General features: G+C 41.1%; 1 protein-coding gene across 2 annotated transcripts in view; it reads right to left on the reverse strand.

The window, feature by feature from the left end:
• Positions 1 to 257: 257 nt before the first annotated feature.
• Positions 258 to 13,418, reverse strand: part of LOC119493046 (zinc finger SWIM domain-containing protein 6) — a 57,146-nt gene continuing 43,985 nt past the window's right edge. The window contains exons 11-14 of one of the 2 annotated variants that reach the window (XM_037778042.1): positions 6,054 to 6,211; positions 5,731 to 5,894; positions 4,000 to 4,081; positions 258 to 3,895 (exon numbers count right to left, since the gene is read on the reverse strand). In XM_037778042.1, the coding sequence (XP_037633970.1) occupies positions 3,030 to 3,895; positions 4,000 to 4,081; positions 5,731 to 5,894; positions 6,054 to 6,211 (1,270 nt within the window). In that variant the 3' untranslated portion in view covers positions 258 to 3,029. The remainder of the gene's footprint in view (positions 3,896 to 3,999; positions 4,082 to 5,730; positions 5,895 to 6,053; positions 6,212 to 13,418) is intronic. The other variant, XM_037778040.1, reaches the window with a different exon arrangement.

Here is a 13,418-nt window from a genome sequence, read left to right on the forward strand (position 1 = left end):
CACTGGTTCTTTAAATGTGAATATTTTCTGGTTTCTTTACTCCTCTATGACAGTAAACTGAATATCTTTGAGTTGTGGACAAAACAAGACATTTGAGGATGTCAATTTGGGTTTTTGGAAATACTGATAGACATTTTTTTTACCATTTCCTGACATTTTATAGACCAAACAACTAAATAAAAAAAAAAAAATCGACAATGAAAATAATAGTTAGTTGCAGCCCTGGGTGCAAAACAAAAAGGCAGAGGACGTTAATATACATTTCAAAAAACTAACTTTTATTAAAACAAAAAACAAAAACAAAAAAAAAAATCAATTATTGACTCATTAACAAGATTATAAAACAGTGATTTAGTTACATAAATAAATTGATATCGGTGTATCAAATCTTAATTTCATAAGCATGTATACATGGGTCATTGTAATAAATAAAATGGGAGAGCAGAAGATTCCTACACAAACAAACAAAAAAAGGAAAAAAAAAAAACAGCTAGAAAGACTCAGAGGAAATTGTTTCTGAAGAGAACAAGAGACACTGGACAACGTATTTTTTCACCAAACACACGTGAGGAATTGCTTTGTTAAAGCATGAGTTACACAGCCATTCACTTACTAATTAAGGACACTAAAGCTGGGACCAAGGTGGGTTGTCTCTCACCTCTTAGAACGCGTTTGGTTGTTAGATAGATCTCCTGTTTGGTTACTTTAAAGCGTTAAGACAAGGCAAGAGAAAAGGCTGCTTTTATCTTTAATGAACACAAGAGAGAAAAAAAGATGCACAGAAAAAAAAGAAAAATCAGACATATAAAGAAGGTAAAAAAAAGGCAAGTGATGATAGGACAGCTGAACATTGCAGAGGAGACATGAAAGGGAGAAGTGAGGAGACTTTTTTAATCTTAGCTAGATTGAACCTGTGCATAATTATCGATGTGAGTCTTGTTGAGTTGCACAACTATTAAGGGTTATATTAATGCAACATGAGGCAGAACATCAGCCAAGAGATGCCCTTAAATGCATGTAAGGCTGGACACATAATACATGATTTTTAACCAGATTCATCTCCAATTAGGTCCTGTATAAAGCACATCCCCCCCATAGGATCCTATGGAAAACTAGTGCAACAGCTTACATGCATAATTATGTCCTGTGTTGTGTTTTTTCAAACATTTCTCACCCAATGACCTGGAGTAGTCTACCTCCACCCCCTTTCTATGCTTTAGTCAGCAGGAATGAACAATGTTTTTTCTCCGCCATCACCAATTTGACTCAACCTGCATTTTATGACGGGATGAGGCCTTGCGAGTCCAAACAGCCGTCAACAAGGTCAGTCTAGTCCTTCTGATATGTTCTGTTTTCAAAAAAAAAAAGAAAAAGAGAAGACAAAAGAGAGAAGGAGAGCAAGAGAGAGAGAGAGAGAGAGAGAGAGAGCAAACTACAGCGGCTTCAAGTATTTCACATTACATAGAATACTCTGTATAAATTAGTTAACATATACTTTCAGATCCTCCATATTCAGACATATACTATGGCATATATACAGAGTACAATAAATGCTCGCTCATGTTGTGTCGTGTTTTTGTCTTTTTTCCTGTAGTCAGTCGTTCATTTGTTCCGCCTTTTTTTTTCCTGTGTAGAGAAATCCCTGAGAACGTTCTGGTTTGACAATTACTGAAGGTTCCACACAATGAACTTTAACAGTAGAAAGTCTAATTTCTATGATTCACATGCACAGAGGGAAATGACACTGGCCTAGTCTGAAAAATACCGTAAAATGGTGGCTGTTGGAGATGAGAGGGGGGAACTGACATACTGACACATCTTCCACGTCTGTTGGAGCCAATTTTCGGGGTTGGAAGTACCGATGACGTAGAGTACAACAAAGCCGAGCGCAGGAATCTGACTCCACATCTCCTCATAACCTTGGTCTCACTAGTGACTCTCCTGTTTTAATTAAAACTGTCAGCTGTCATAGATGATACATATCATGACAGCAACAAAACAAAAAAAAAGGGAGCAGGTTAAATACCGTATCATGAGGTAGTCGTCTCCCTCTGGGTATCTACTAGAAAACTCAACTAGAACGGTTATTTAGTCAAACGTGGGCTGTTAAAAATCACAGCTGTACTACATTACATTAATGTAATAATAATACTCATTATCTTTGTGTAATGTGCCATCACTGTAGCCTGTCTAAAACAGGTACTCATTATGGAGGTGGGGAGGATCACAACAATAACAACAACACGAGTTAGCTAAGAGCATTGTTGTGTGTAATGAAGCTAATGCCTGGGACCCAGAGAAAACTAATGGCTGCTCAAGTGCTGCTGCTGCTACTGCTGTGTCTAAAAGAAATGCTGATGGCGGCTTTCTGTCAGTGCTAACCCAAGCTGTGCCGAGCCGAGCCGAGCCGAGCCGAGCTAAGCTGTGCAGTGCTGCCCAGCGCCCACCGGTGAGGGCCTGGACAGAGGGAGGTGCTCCGTGTGGTTTTAAAGCCTTAGTTTCTCTTTGAGGATGCCGAGACGTAGGTTTTGTTTTTTTTCTTCTTTTATGTTTTTACATGAGCGCTATTGTAGAAGGGGCTTCAGCCACTTGACAACATATAACTCAATATACACTGGAAATAAAAGGGAAAAAAAAGATGCTTTAAATCATAAAAATAAAAGAACAAAAATAAAAAAAAAAGCCATTTCACTTTTCATTTTTCCTCTCGCACACATGTAGAGAAATACACACAACATTCACAACGTGACAAATTTCCTCTCTTCTGAAAAATAAAAACACTTCTGTACACATAGTAGTAATAATATTATTAATAATAATAATAGTAATAATGTTTATAACAATAACAACAGCAAGAACAATAATACCGCGTGTGGCTCTGTTGATTTTTTTGTTTTCCTTTCTCTTTTTGCTTCATTCTACAAGTCACATCCCTCTTTTTACTTGTCTATTTTATAAGTCCAAAAGAAGTTCAAAAGGCAGACTCAAGTTAATAGAAAAGTTCTAGAGTGGGAGGGGGAGCCTCGCCCTCAGCCGAACCTCTCCCTCACCAGCATCATCAGTTTCTTTTTGCCCTTGTAGATCTGTTTCAGGTTGTCTATGAACTGGGTGAACTGAATGTGTCCGTCGTGAGCCATCATGAAAGTCTCCCGGGCCTTACCCAGGAACTCTATGAACTCGCTGTAGTGGCGCGGGCTGATGTGTGTGAGCCGCGAGTGTGTGGTGTTGATGTACGCCCCGATGGTTGCGTCCAGCAGCTGCCTGAGCGGCGCCTTGTCCAGGGACATCAGCTTCCCAGAGTTCCTGCGGCTGTGCAGCGCCGACACCATCCCCGGCGTGGTCAGCGTGCACCGCCGCAATATGTCCGAGAGCACGGTGGCGCACTTCACGCTCTTGACCACCAGGGGGATGACGGCGGCTAGCTCGTTCTTCCCCAGCGAGTGGCTGAGCGCGCAGGCCCAGAGCACGTCATTGATGGCCGGGTGCGTGTCCTGGTTGTAACTGAGGTTCAGGTGAGCCATGGCTAACGTCGCCAGCTTATACGCCCTCATCGGGTAACCCCGGTGCTCCATGTAGCGTGCTATAGTGAAAAGCTGCGTGTAGCTCATCCCCGTCGCCGCCGCGTCCAGTACAATCTGGTAGGCTGTCTCGAAGGCAATGTGGTCCTTTTCACAGAGTGTGAGAGCAGAGAGGGCGCAGTTCTGGGGGTCCTTCATGGCACACTGCAGGGCCAGGGTGCGGGCGGAGGAAGCCAGGTTCTCCTGCTGGTGGCAGTCCAGGTGGAGGCGGACGATGGTGCTGTTGGACATGACAGTGGTGGCCACGATACTGGTGGCTTCTGTGGGGGTGAAGAGGGTGAACCAGCTCTGCATGATGCTGTCCAGTGCGTACACACCTGGCAGACATAAAACAGGACAGAATGAAGTTGGAAGATTAAGTGATTAGATCGAGTACAGCTTGAAACAAACAGAAAAAATGTAAGTAGGCAGGCACACTTACCCACTTCAGTGGCACATGTGACTAACCAGCGCACCATTTCTCTCCTCCTCCAGTTTAATGTGGACAGAGTTATTCTCATCACCTGAGGGAGATGGAAAAGATGTAGAGGAAATAACAACATTAAACTCTCTAACTCGGAACAAACTGCACAAGGAGACGAAATATCTCTTCTATTCAACAGTATGGTTGAAGAACAGTAAGGTTCAATCATTTTATTATACTTTCAACAATCATTATGCATATTTTCAGGTGCATACTTGTATTTTTGGTTTGTACTAGAACACGTTTACATACTTCAATGTTCAAAAAACGCTTTATTTGTCTCATACCGGCTGTTCGAAGGCGTGCCAAACTAGCAACTAGGATGTTATTATGCAAACGTGTTACTTGGTGACATCACCACATAACGGAAGAAAAGGCGGGACTTCAATCAAGGCGTTTCAGGCAGTTCAGGAGCAGTGTTTCTGTGTGGGGGGGGGTAACTCCCTTTGGCGTGGACTTTGGGCTTTATAACTTTGCAGACCTTTTTCATGCAGAAAAACTAATAACACGCTAAAGGAAAGGGAAAAAGCACAAAAGCATAATAGGTCCCGTTTAAACAGGGACTCATTTTTTCTGTAGTTGATTCATCATCAAACCTTCTCTCTGTTTCATTTCACATTTGCATTTTGTAACCGGCTGAGGAACACAGCTGCTATGAGGATGACAAAACCCTCAAGCAAACCTTCAAAGCAAATACTTATATAATGGAACGTATGAGGAAATTATGAGGAATGTAGTCTGTCAGAGATCAGCATGGTTTACTACATCAGTACAGGCTTGACAAATGCCAAGGAACTATTTAACAATGCATCCTCCCACTTTTCTTTTTTGTACAATGTCTGTGTAAAATCCAATTACACAATCAACCTTTACAAAGTGCACAATCAAAATAAAGAATGACTGCAAGGAAAAATGTACGTTAAAAGAAAAAAACAATGAAGTGCCAGTCTTAAAACCTGTCTGATAATAACATGGGTGCAACATTAACTCTCAAAGTTTGAGAGAAAATGTAGTCCTTTGAGTCATCTTCAAACCTTTTTCCAACACCCAGACATGTTTACATTTTCAGAAAGCTAAAGGATTCACAGAGTTGGATGCGTAATGGTATGGTAGACATCTCATGGGAGTCATGGGGCATGGTGAACGCGCTGCATGGTCATGTAACGGCCATGGAATATGGAGCCATTTAACAGAAACGAGTGCATCCTGATGGCGCAAATAATGTTCCCTCGTGATGTTCCCATATTCCAGGACGATAATGCCACTAACTTAAAAAAAATGAAGTTTCATGAATACCAGGATAAAGTCCTTCCATAGACCCAACAGATGTCAACATAAGTGAACCACTATGGCATCATGTGCAGTAGATTTCATCCCTGTACAAAAATGATTAAATATCTAAAATTTCAAGTTTCATAGCTGTTTCTATAATAAACAGTGGCCTTATAGGGACTTGATATAAGTAAAATATCATTATCACACATACATAGCAAAGGGATGTTATGGAAATTGGTTTAGTTTTGGTTATCATCTGTCTCCAGACTATGATGATTCTGTTGAACCTTAAAATTAGCAAGGCCTGATGTAAACATACACATTTACAACCTGACCTGATAACCTCCTCAAACCAGTACCAGTAAATATACAGCGGTACCTATTTTGACAAACGACGTGGGCGTGTTTCCGTACCTGCAGTCCCAGCTCCAGAGAGACTTTGAGAAGTGTGATGTCAGGCAGGCTGTCCATCAGAGTGGCGATCTTGAACGCATCCTGTGCCAGTTTGAAGATGTGAGACGAAGAGTGGATGTTTTTCTGGATGGACTCCAGGACTGTCTCCAGCCTGCGACTGTCACCTAGAAGGGATTAGAACACAGGAATGCTTTAGACTAGGATTATATATATGTGTGTTACTAATACTAACTGTCTTCACTAACATCGAGAAGGTTAGCAGCATTGACTTTTTTTCTGTGTGCAATATGTGTTCCTGTGTCTATTTGCGAATATATCCGTACCTTTGGCAGCAGTGAGCATGGTGGAGGCCAGCTCACACTGCTGAGACTCTATGTGGCTCAGGGTGAACCAGCGCGGGTAGCGGTTGGGCACCACGGACACGATGTGGTGGGGTCGTGACAAGTCACCAGACGAGGCCGTCGACTCCAACACCGGCAACCTAATGGAGAAACAGACACAGAACATTAGAGCCAAGTAACGCAATTCTGCAGAAAACAATTCATTTAAAGGTCCCATATATGCTCACTTTCAGGTTCCTACTTGTATTTTGTGTTTCTTCTAGGACATGTTTACATGCTTTAATGTTCAAAAAAAACTTTTTATTTTTCTCATACTCTCTGCCTGAATATGCCAGTATTTACCCTCTGTCTGAAATGCTCCATTTTAGTGCATTTCAAAAGAATAACAATAGATTGCAACGGAATTGCGTTGCTAAGCAACAGCTTGGGTCCTTGTTTACTTCCTGTCAGCTGATGTCAAACACATACACTGCAACCGGAAATAAACTGGGACATGTTTAGAACGTTTCAGGGCGAAATTACCAAAATAGCCAATTACGAACAATTCATTTTTAAATTGAACAACAGACAGGAGGTATTTTTGGAAATATGGGGCCCCTACATGAATACAGTATTGAATGACTAACTAAGGAGAGGCTGATAACGTTATATGTAAGATGTTATTGTCATGATGTGTGAGAGTCGCCTCCATTGTATGTAGATTATATGTTCTTACGTACTGTTGTTTAAGTCTGTCAAGTGTCTGATCGCAAAGTGATAATAAATGATGTTGTGTTGGTGGTGATGGGTGGAACAGACATGACTATTATATGAGTGATAGACATGTGATAGAAAACGGCGAATCTTGCTGGTTATGTGTAAATGATAACTATGGGATGGTGACGTTTACCCAGTAAGATGTTATTAGGATGTGTGAGGGATGGTCATACTTATTTATTTGTGAATGGTAGCAATGTAATGGGAGGTTTGCTCTAAATGTCAATACTATGTGACATGTAAGTAGCAGCTATATATCTAGCAATACTTGCCCTGGTTGTTGCTATCATTTTGATATAGGAGTGATAACTGTACTTGCCATATAAACTGTGTGTATATATATATATTTGTTTTAGTTTTATTGTTATTACTATTTTCTTTTTTTCTGATGATTTTCTTCTTTGTGATGTAACTTCTTTTGGAAAAACAAATAAAAAGTGAATTACAAAAAAAAAAAATTATGTTTAAAACTGTGAAATGGTCTATATATTGTATATGTGTGACCTCACAAAGTTACAGAAATCCTGACAGCTCGTTTAAAGGCACTAAACGGGCTGTGTGTATTTCCGTGGATTGAGCATTTTGATACTTTCACAGTATTTATAAAGTTGTTTTATAATAAAAAAAGACATGAAAATCTCATGAAAATATAGTTTTCAGAATGCTTTAAATAAGTATCTATTTTAAATGAGCATTAACCAGAGTATGAAAAAGAATAATGTTAAGACAAGAAAGACAGAGCGGCAGAGAAATGGAGTGAACGATAATCAGAGAGACACCAAAGGCCCGCGAATCATCAGAATCACAGTGAAATCAGACAGACAGAAATACTGTACAGACAGAAAGTCTTCATTATGATGGCGACTTCAAAATGAAAATGACTTTCGTGATCACAGGGGGATTACAGTTAGCCTATTCCTGCAATTTACTTCCAACCTAGTATTTAATCACCTAGAAACCAAGGTATAATTAGTATTTTCTTCACTCTAATTGGTCATAATGAAGTCAGAGCCGTGCAACACCTGCTAGTGGATGAAGGGGCTCCACTAGTTTCTCTCTCTCATTATAATAATACTGACAGGGCCAAGTCTTCACGAGCATCACCACCACCACCATTACCACTGTGGCCGGCTCATCTCCTATTCTGCTTCACTTCTCTTCCCTCCGCTCCCACCTCAGTTTCAAAGGTCTCCTTTCCTTCAGAAGACAGCACAACCTGGCCTTCTCTCAGCCAATCACAAAGCTAATTGAGTCCATGGGGAAATTAAGGAATTCACCTTCCAGCCCCGTAAGGCTGGACACACATCAAACAAATACCGACACACATGAATGAAAAGTGCCAGCACACACACACACGCATGCATGCACACACACACACACACACACACACACACACACACACACACACACACACACACACACACACCTGCCCTTTTGAAAACACATCAAAGCAGCCTGGTAAAAGCAATGTGATGCTAAATGCCAGTTTCAATTTCAGAGCAAAGTGCATGTGATACTGTTGCCACCTGAGTGAAGGCATGCACAAAAACAGCCTCCTCTTCACTCAGTTTTGCCCAAGAGGGCACACGCAGGGCTCGTCTCTCAGAGACAGAGAGAGAGAGAGAGAGGGAGAGAGAGAGAGAGGGTGACAAAAACCCAGTCGAGATGCGTGCGAGTGTGAACACTGACACTTGGTGTAAAATGGAGATGTTTGGAAGCCTTAGCAACAGCCGGGTTCATTTCACACACATCTAAAGAGCTGCTAAAAGCCTCCACCACACTGGGGCCTTCTGGAAGATTCCTGGGGTGTAGCAAAGCAAAAAAAAAGAAAGTTCCCTGGGTAAAGATGGAGGCCTCATCAACATTCCTGTCTTTGTTTGGTTTTCACCAGAGAGCCAGAGGCCTCCATTGGATAGGAGCTTGAGAGGCCTGGGTAGCTGAAAAATAACCTCCTCAAAATGTTGGGAGGAAAATCCATACTGGGCTATTGTTCCATGAGAACAAGCAAAAAAAAATAAACGATGAATAAAATCCTAACGGACTGCTCTGAAGCGTTCAATCTAAGCACAAGTACAGTATATTCTGCTAAGGTGCGTTGCATATCGAGAACTACTGTAAAATGGTGCACACAGGGTGTAAACATGATCATATTCTCTGTGCAATAACACTATAGACCATTTCACAGTTCCACATATTCAAAATGTGTCCAAGTTAATTTCCTGTTGCAGTGTATGTGAATGAAACAAGCTGACAGGAAGTAAACATGGACCCAAGCAGTTGCCAAGCAACGCAATTCTGTTGAAACAGTTTACACAAACTCTCTACCTTAGAAATAGAATAGGAGTAGAAGGGTCATCAAACTGTTTTCCGTGACCAATTTGACTAATACAAAAGAAAATGGCGATTGTTGTTAGTTGTTATGGTGACAACAGAACTCACGTCAGTGGGGCCGTAAAACATAGTAAACATAGACTGTCTATAAAGATGTACAGAAGTGAAGCCAAAATATATCCCGGATACGGGAACTGCCATCTTGAGATTTAGTCTGCGCAGTAGTGATTGGGTGGTGGAACCGCAGTCTTGAGGTCCCGCCCACACACCCGCCCCAACCAATTACGAGCCGAGCATGGCCATAGTTTGTTAGCGAAAGAGAATCACAGGTGCCAATCATGACGTCTGACCCCCTTTTTATAGCATCAAATAACTTATTAAAACCAAACGTATCAGAAAAATTAACACTTGAACACACAGCAGCGTGAGAAGAACTACCTAAAATGACAGAAACCATCTTTGCGAAAAAATCTATTTGACATGTACGGCTGTGGCACCGAGGGTAGAGCAGGTCGTCCACCAATTGGAAGGTCGGTGGTTCGATCCCCGGCTGCTCCTCTGCCATCAGTGTATGAATATGGGTGAATGCTGACATGTAGTGTCGGAAGACTAGAAAAGCGCTATATAAAAGCAAGTCCATTTAAAAGCAAGTCCATTTAAAAGCAAATCCATTTGGTTTGGCCCATGTCCCATCTACTAACATGGAGGGGGCGTGATCTATGACCTATATACTGCAGCCAGCCACCAGGGGGAGATCCAGATGTGTTTGCTTCGCTTTTTGGGGAGCTGTCATGTCTTCCATCTTTATATACAGTCTATGATAGTGAAGTGTTGTCGCAGATCGCCGGGAAGAGATACCGGACGCAGCTACCGGCGACTGTTGGCTGGCTAGTACGTTCTTTAGTTAGATAACGTGTTCCTATTCTACTTCTATGCTCTTAACTCAATGACAAGTGTGCTTAAAACATCAAATTAAAGTAATATTTCTTTACAGCACTGCCATGGCTGGGTATAAATGTGTACTATCAATGATGTATAATGCACTAACAGTGAGCTGGAAGAGGCAATCAGCCCCTGTGTGAGGCAGAGAGGGAAGCTCTGGTGTCAAACGGGTCCTGTGGCACTGTGGCACCCTGTCACATCTGAAAGCAACACAGCAATACTTAACGTACCAGAAATATTCAAGGGTGACGATGTGGAGGGTAGTCTGCAGACGCCATATAATCAGATGACACAGTTAGTAATCAGATGTTAAGGAACATGGTTGGGTTAGGGTTAGTAGATTTGGAGGATTATTTATGGAATACAAAACAAAGTGAAAGCCAAGAAGAAAGAGCGAGATGGTGATAAAAAGCAGTCGAGCCAGGTTTTACCTAAATCCTGAGGCCCTCTGGGAGTTCTGGTCAGCATCACCATGACGACTGACCTCTCTACCTCATGCTCCTTTCCCCCTCTGACTGTAAACACCCTTCACTTTCAGAATCCATCAAGCACACATCTATCACCTTAAAGTGTCACATCCGCTGGAAGACCTCCACTCTATACACAAACTCAAAGTTGGAAACCTTCATAATGCCTGACAGGAGGGATCAAGTCACACACGACCCGAAACGTAGCCCCTCATTTTAGTTCACTCCTCTTTTTAAGTGCTTTGGATGCTTGAATTGACATCTGCTTTGGGTGAAGTATTGTTTTCTACACAGCAAGTACCTCATCAGAAAGTCCTCGCTGTCAGGTGAAAATCTCAAACATATCTCACTTTTCAGTAATCTAGGAAAATAGGCTTATTTTTAGCTTGACCTCTGTGCGTTTTTTAAGTTTTTCCAAGAGGTGTCGAACAAATTTTATGAGCAGGATTTGAGGATTCAAGGATTTTCTCCAACTGAATGAAAACATGAACATGTACATTCTACTCCGGGGTATGTATGGTGATGGTGCAGTAGCTTTGGTCAAGTCCAAATGTTTAGCTATATATATAAAAAAAAATCAAGATGCTGATGATATTGCTCCATTGTTTTCACTAAGTGGTCCAATTTGACCAGATATTATTATTATCTGCGAGTGCACGTGTTACAGTATGTGTCTAAGTACCCTCAAGATCACTCAAGTTCAGTACTTCAGTAATTTTGAGGTACTTCCACTTTACTTGAGTATTTCCACATTGTGCCACTTTTTGCTAAAACTCCATGATATAAAACTTCACCCCTTAGAGGGAAATATAGATGATAGGGTTCTATATACAACGCATATGATCAGCTTATAAAATATGATGCACTGTTACAGACGGCACTACTCAAGATTATGTGTTGCAATTAGCTTCACCTCGAGCAGAACACTAAAATGCAGCTTACATGTTATGCATCATTAATGACTAATTAATAATTGAACTTTTGAATGCAGGACTTTTACTTGTAATGGGGTTATTTTTACAGTGTGGTATGGCTACTTTTACTTGGGTAAATAATCAAAAATATTTCCTCCACTACTGCATCTATGGATTCCCTGCATCTTAAAGTCAAAATGAAATGAAAAATGCCTTTTTAACCCTTTCAGATCTCCTATCTGATCATATTGTGTACTTATTTAACATGCAAAAAAAAAAAAAAAATGTCTTCGTATTTATATATCAAAATCCAATCATCTTTTCTCCCTGGAAAACAAAATACAACGTGTGCTTACGTAAGCTAGTACCAGCCAATTTCAACCAATAATATCATGACATCCATCCATCAATCAATCTGCAACTTTTAGTGACAAGGGAGGTGTGTGTGCTGTAGCTCCGTATTGCCAGCTCGTTCTCATTCCCAGGGCGTCAAATACCGATGCTTTGCGTGGATGGGTCCAAACAACACAAGGCTTTGATCCAGGAGACCGCTGTCCGTGTCCTGTGTGTTAATTTTAACTTTCACTTTACAATCAGCTGTTCGTTCGTGTACCGTGTTCACATCAAGTCACATTTTCACTGTACAAACGTATTCATTTTAAGCCCAACCATGTTGGTTTTCCTAAACCTAACTAAGTGATTTTGCAGCCAAAAACTAAGCAAGTGTTTTTGTTTAATTCACAACATTAAGCACGTGTTCACTGCGACCAAAAATTGATGCCGAGGGGTCATTGAGCACGTGTTAGCACTTTGTCAGGGGTCTGGACAAAGTGCCAGTATGTGACAAGTTTGGATGAAAATGTGTTGGTATCACACTACATTCAAAGCCCGTCCACTTTTTAGCGGTCCAATCAAATGTGAATGATTTGCTTTAAATACCTCTCATAACTGTACGCCGCTCAAATATTTTGTTTCACTGGGACTTTAATTTGAAGTCTGGCTTTTTTATAAAAATGTTTGCATGATAAAATGATGAAAATATTTTAAAATCTTTGTATTTTCAGCAGGTATCAGGCTGTCTAGGTCTACACAGGTTGGCTTAACATAAAAGAAAAAAGGATGTCAGCTCCCTGTGAGTGTCATTGGTGTGTCATTGTATTAGTTTATCCTCAGACTACACAGTTATGATATACAGCGCTGTATATTTAAAGATTATGGATTATGCAGAGGATCAAAGGTTGTGGATTACAGCGAGGATCTAGATTCATTAGCATTAGGAGACTCATATCTCATGTGCAAATCTCACATGATAACAGGCGGCAGGGATTTGTCTCTTTGGCTTCCAAAAGAGTTGCGATAAGGACGTTCTCTGGAGAGGCAGCAAGCTTCTTCTTCTTCTTTTTCTTATGTGGCTTTCTGGGCAGCTCGTGAACCAGTAGGCAGCTCCTCTGTTTTTGTGTTGGCCGCTCGCACTAAGCCATCTCACGGCATATGCTGCTCTCGCACGCTTTAATTAACTTTACATAAACACACACTTTAGGAAATACTGCATATGCATTTGTGTATGAAGGCAGTCTGACTTCCTCGCATAAAAAAACAAACAAAAAAAAAAAGAAGCTGGTTTGAGAGCAACTGCGAAGGAGAAGACAAATAGAGAAAGTGAAAAAGCGTGAGTGTGTGTAAATGAGCGCGAGAGACTTTCTCCCTCTCCTTGTATCAATGATAGTGTTATAATGGGTCCATTAAAGTAGCCCTGGTTCCTTTACCTCCTCCTCTATATTTAACTGTCCGCTGTCCCGTGGGAGCGGGGAGGTATATGCTATCATATTACACTACGCTACATTACACACATTCATTATGTGCTGAGTAGACACCCCTGGCTCCCAGGAGCACCCATAAGTGGTCATATTATTCTAAATCGCCGGTTTCACACCACA

This window comes from Sebastes umbrosus, chromosome 8 (genome assembly GCF_015220745.1).
Source record: "Sebastes umbrosus isolate fSebUmb1 chromosome 8, fSebUmb1.pri, whole genome shotgun sequence".
NCBI lineage: Eukaryota > Metazoa > Chordata > Actinopteri > Perciformes > Sebastidae > Sebastes > Sebastes umbrosus.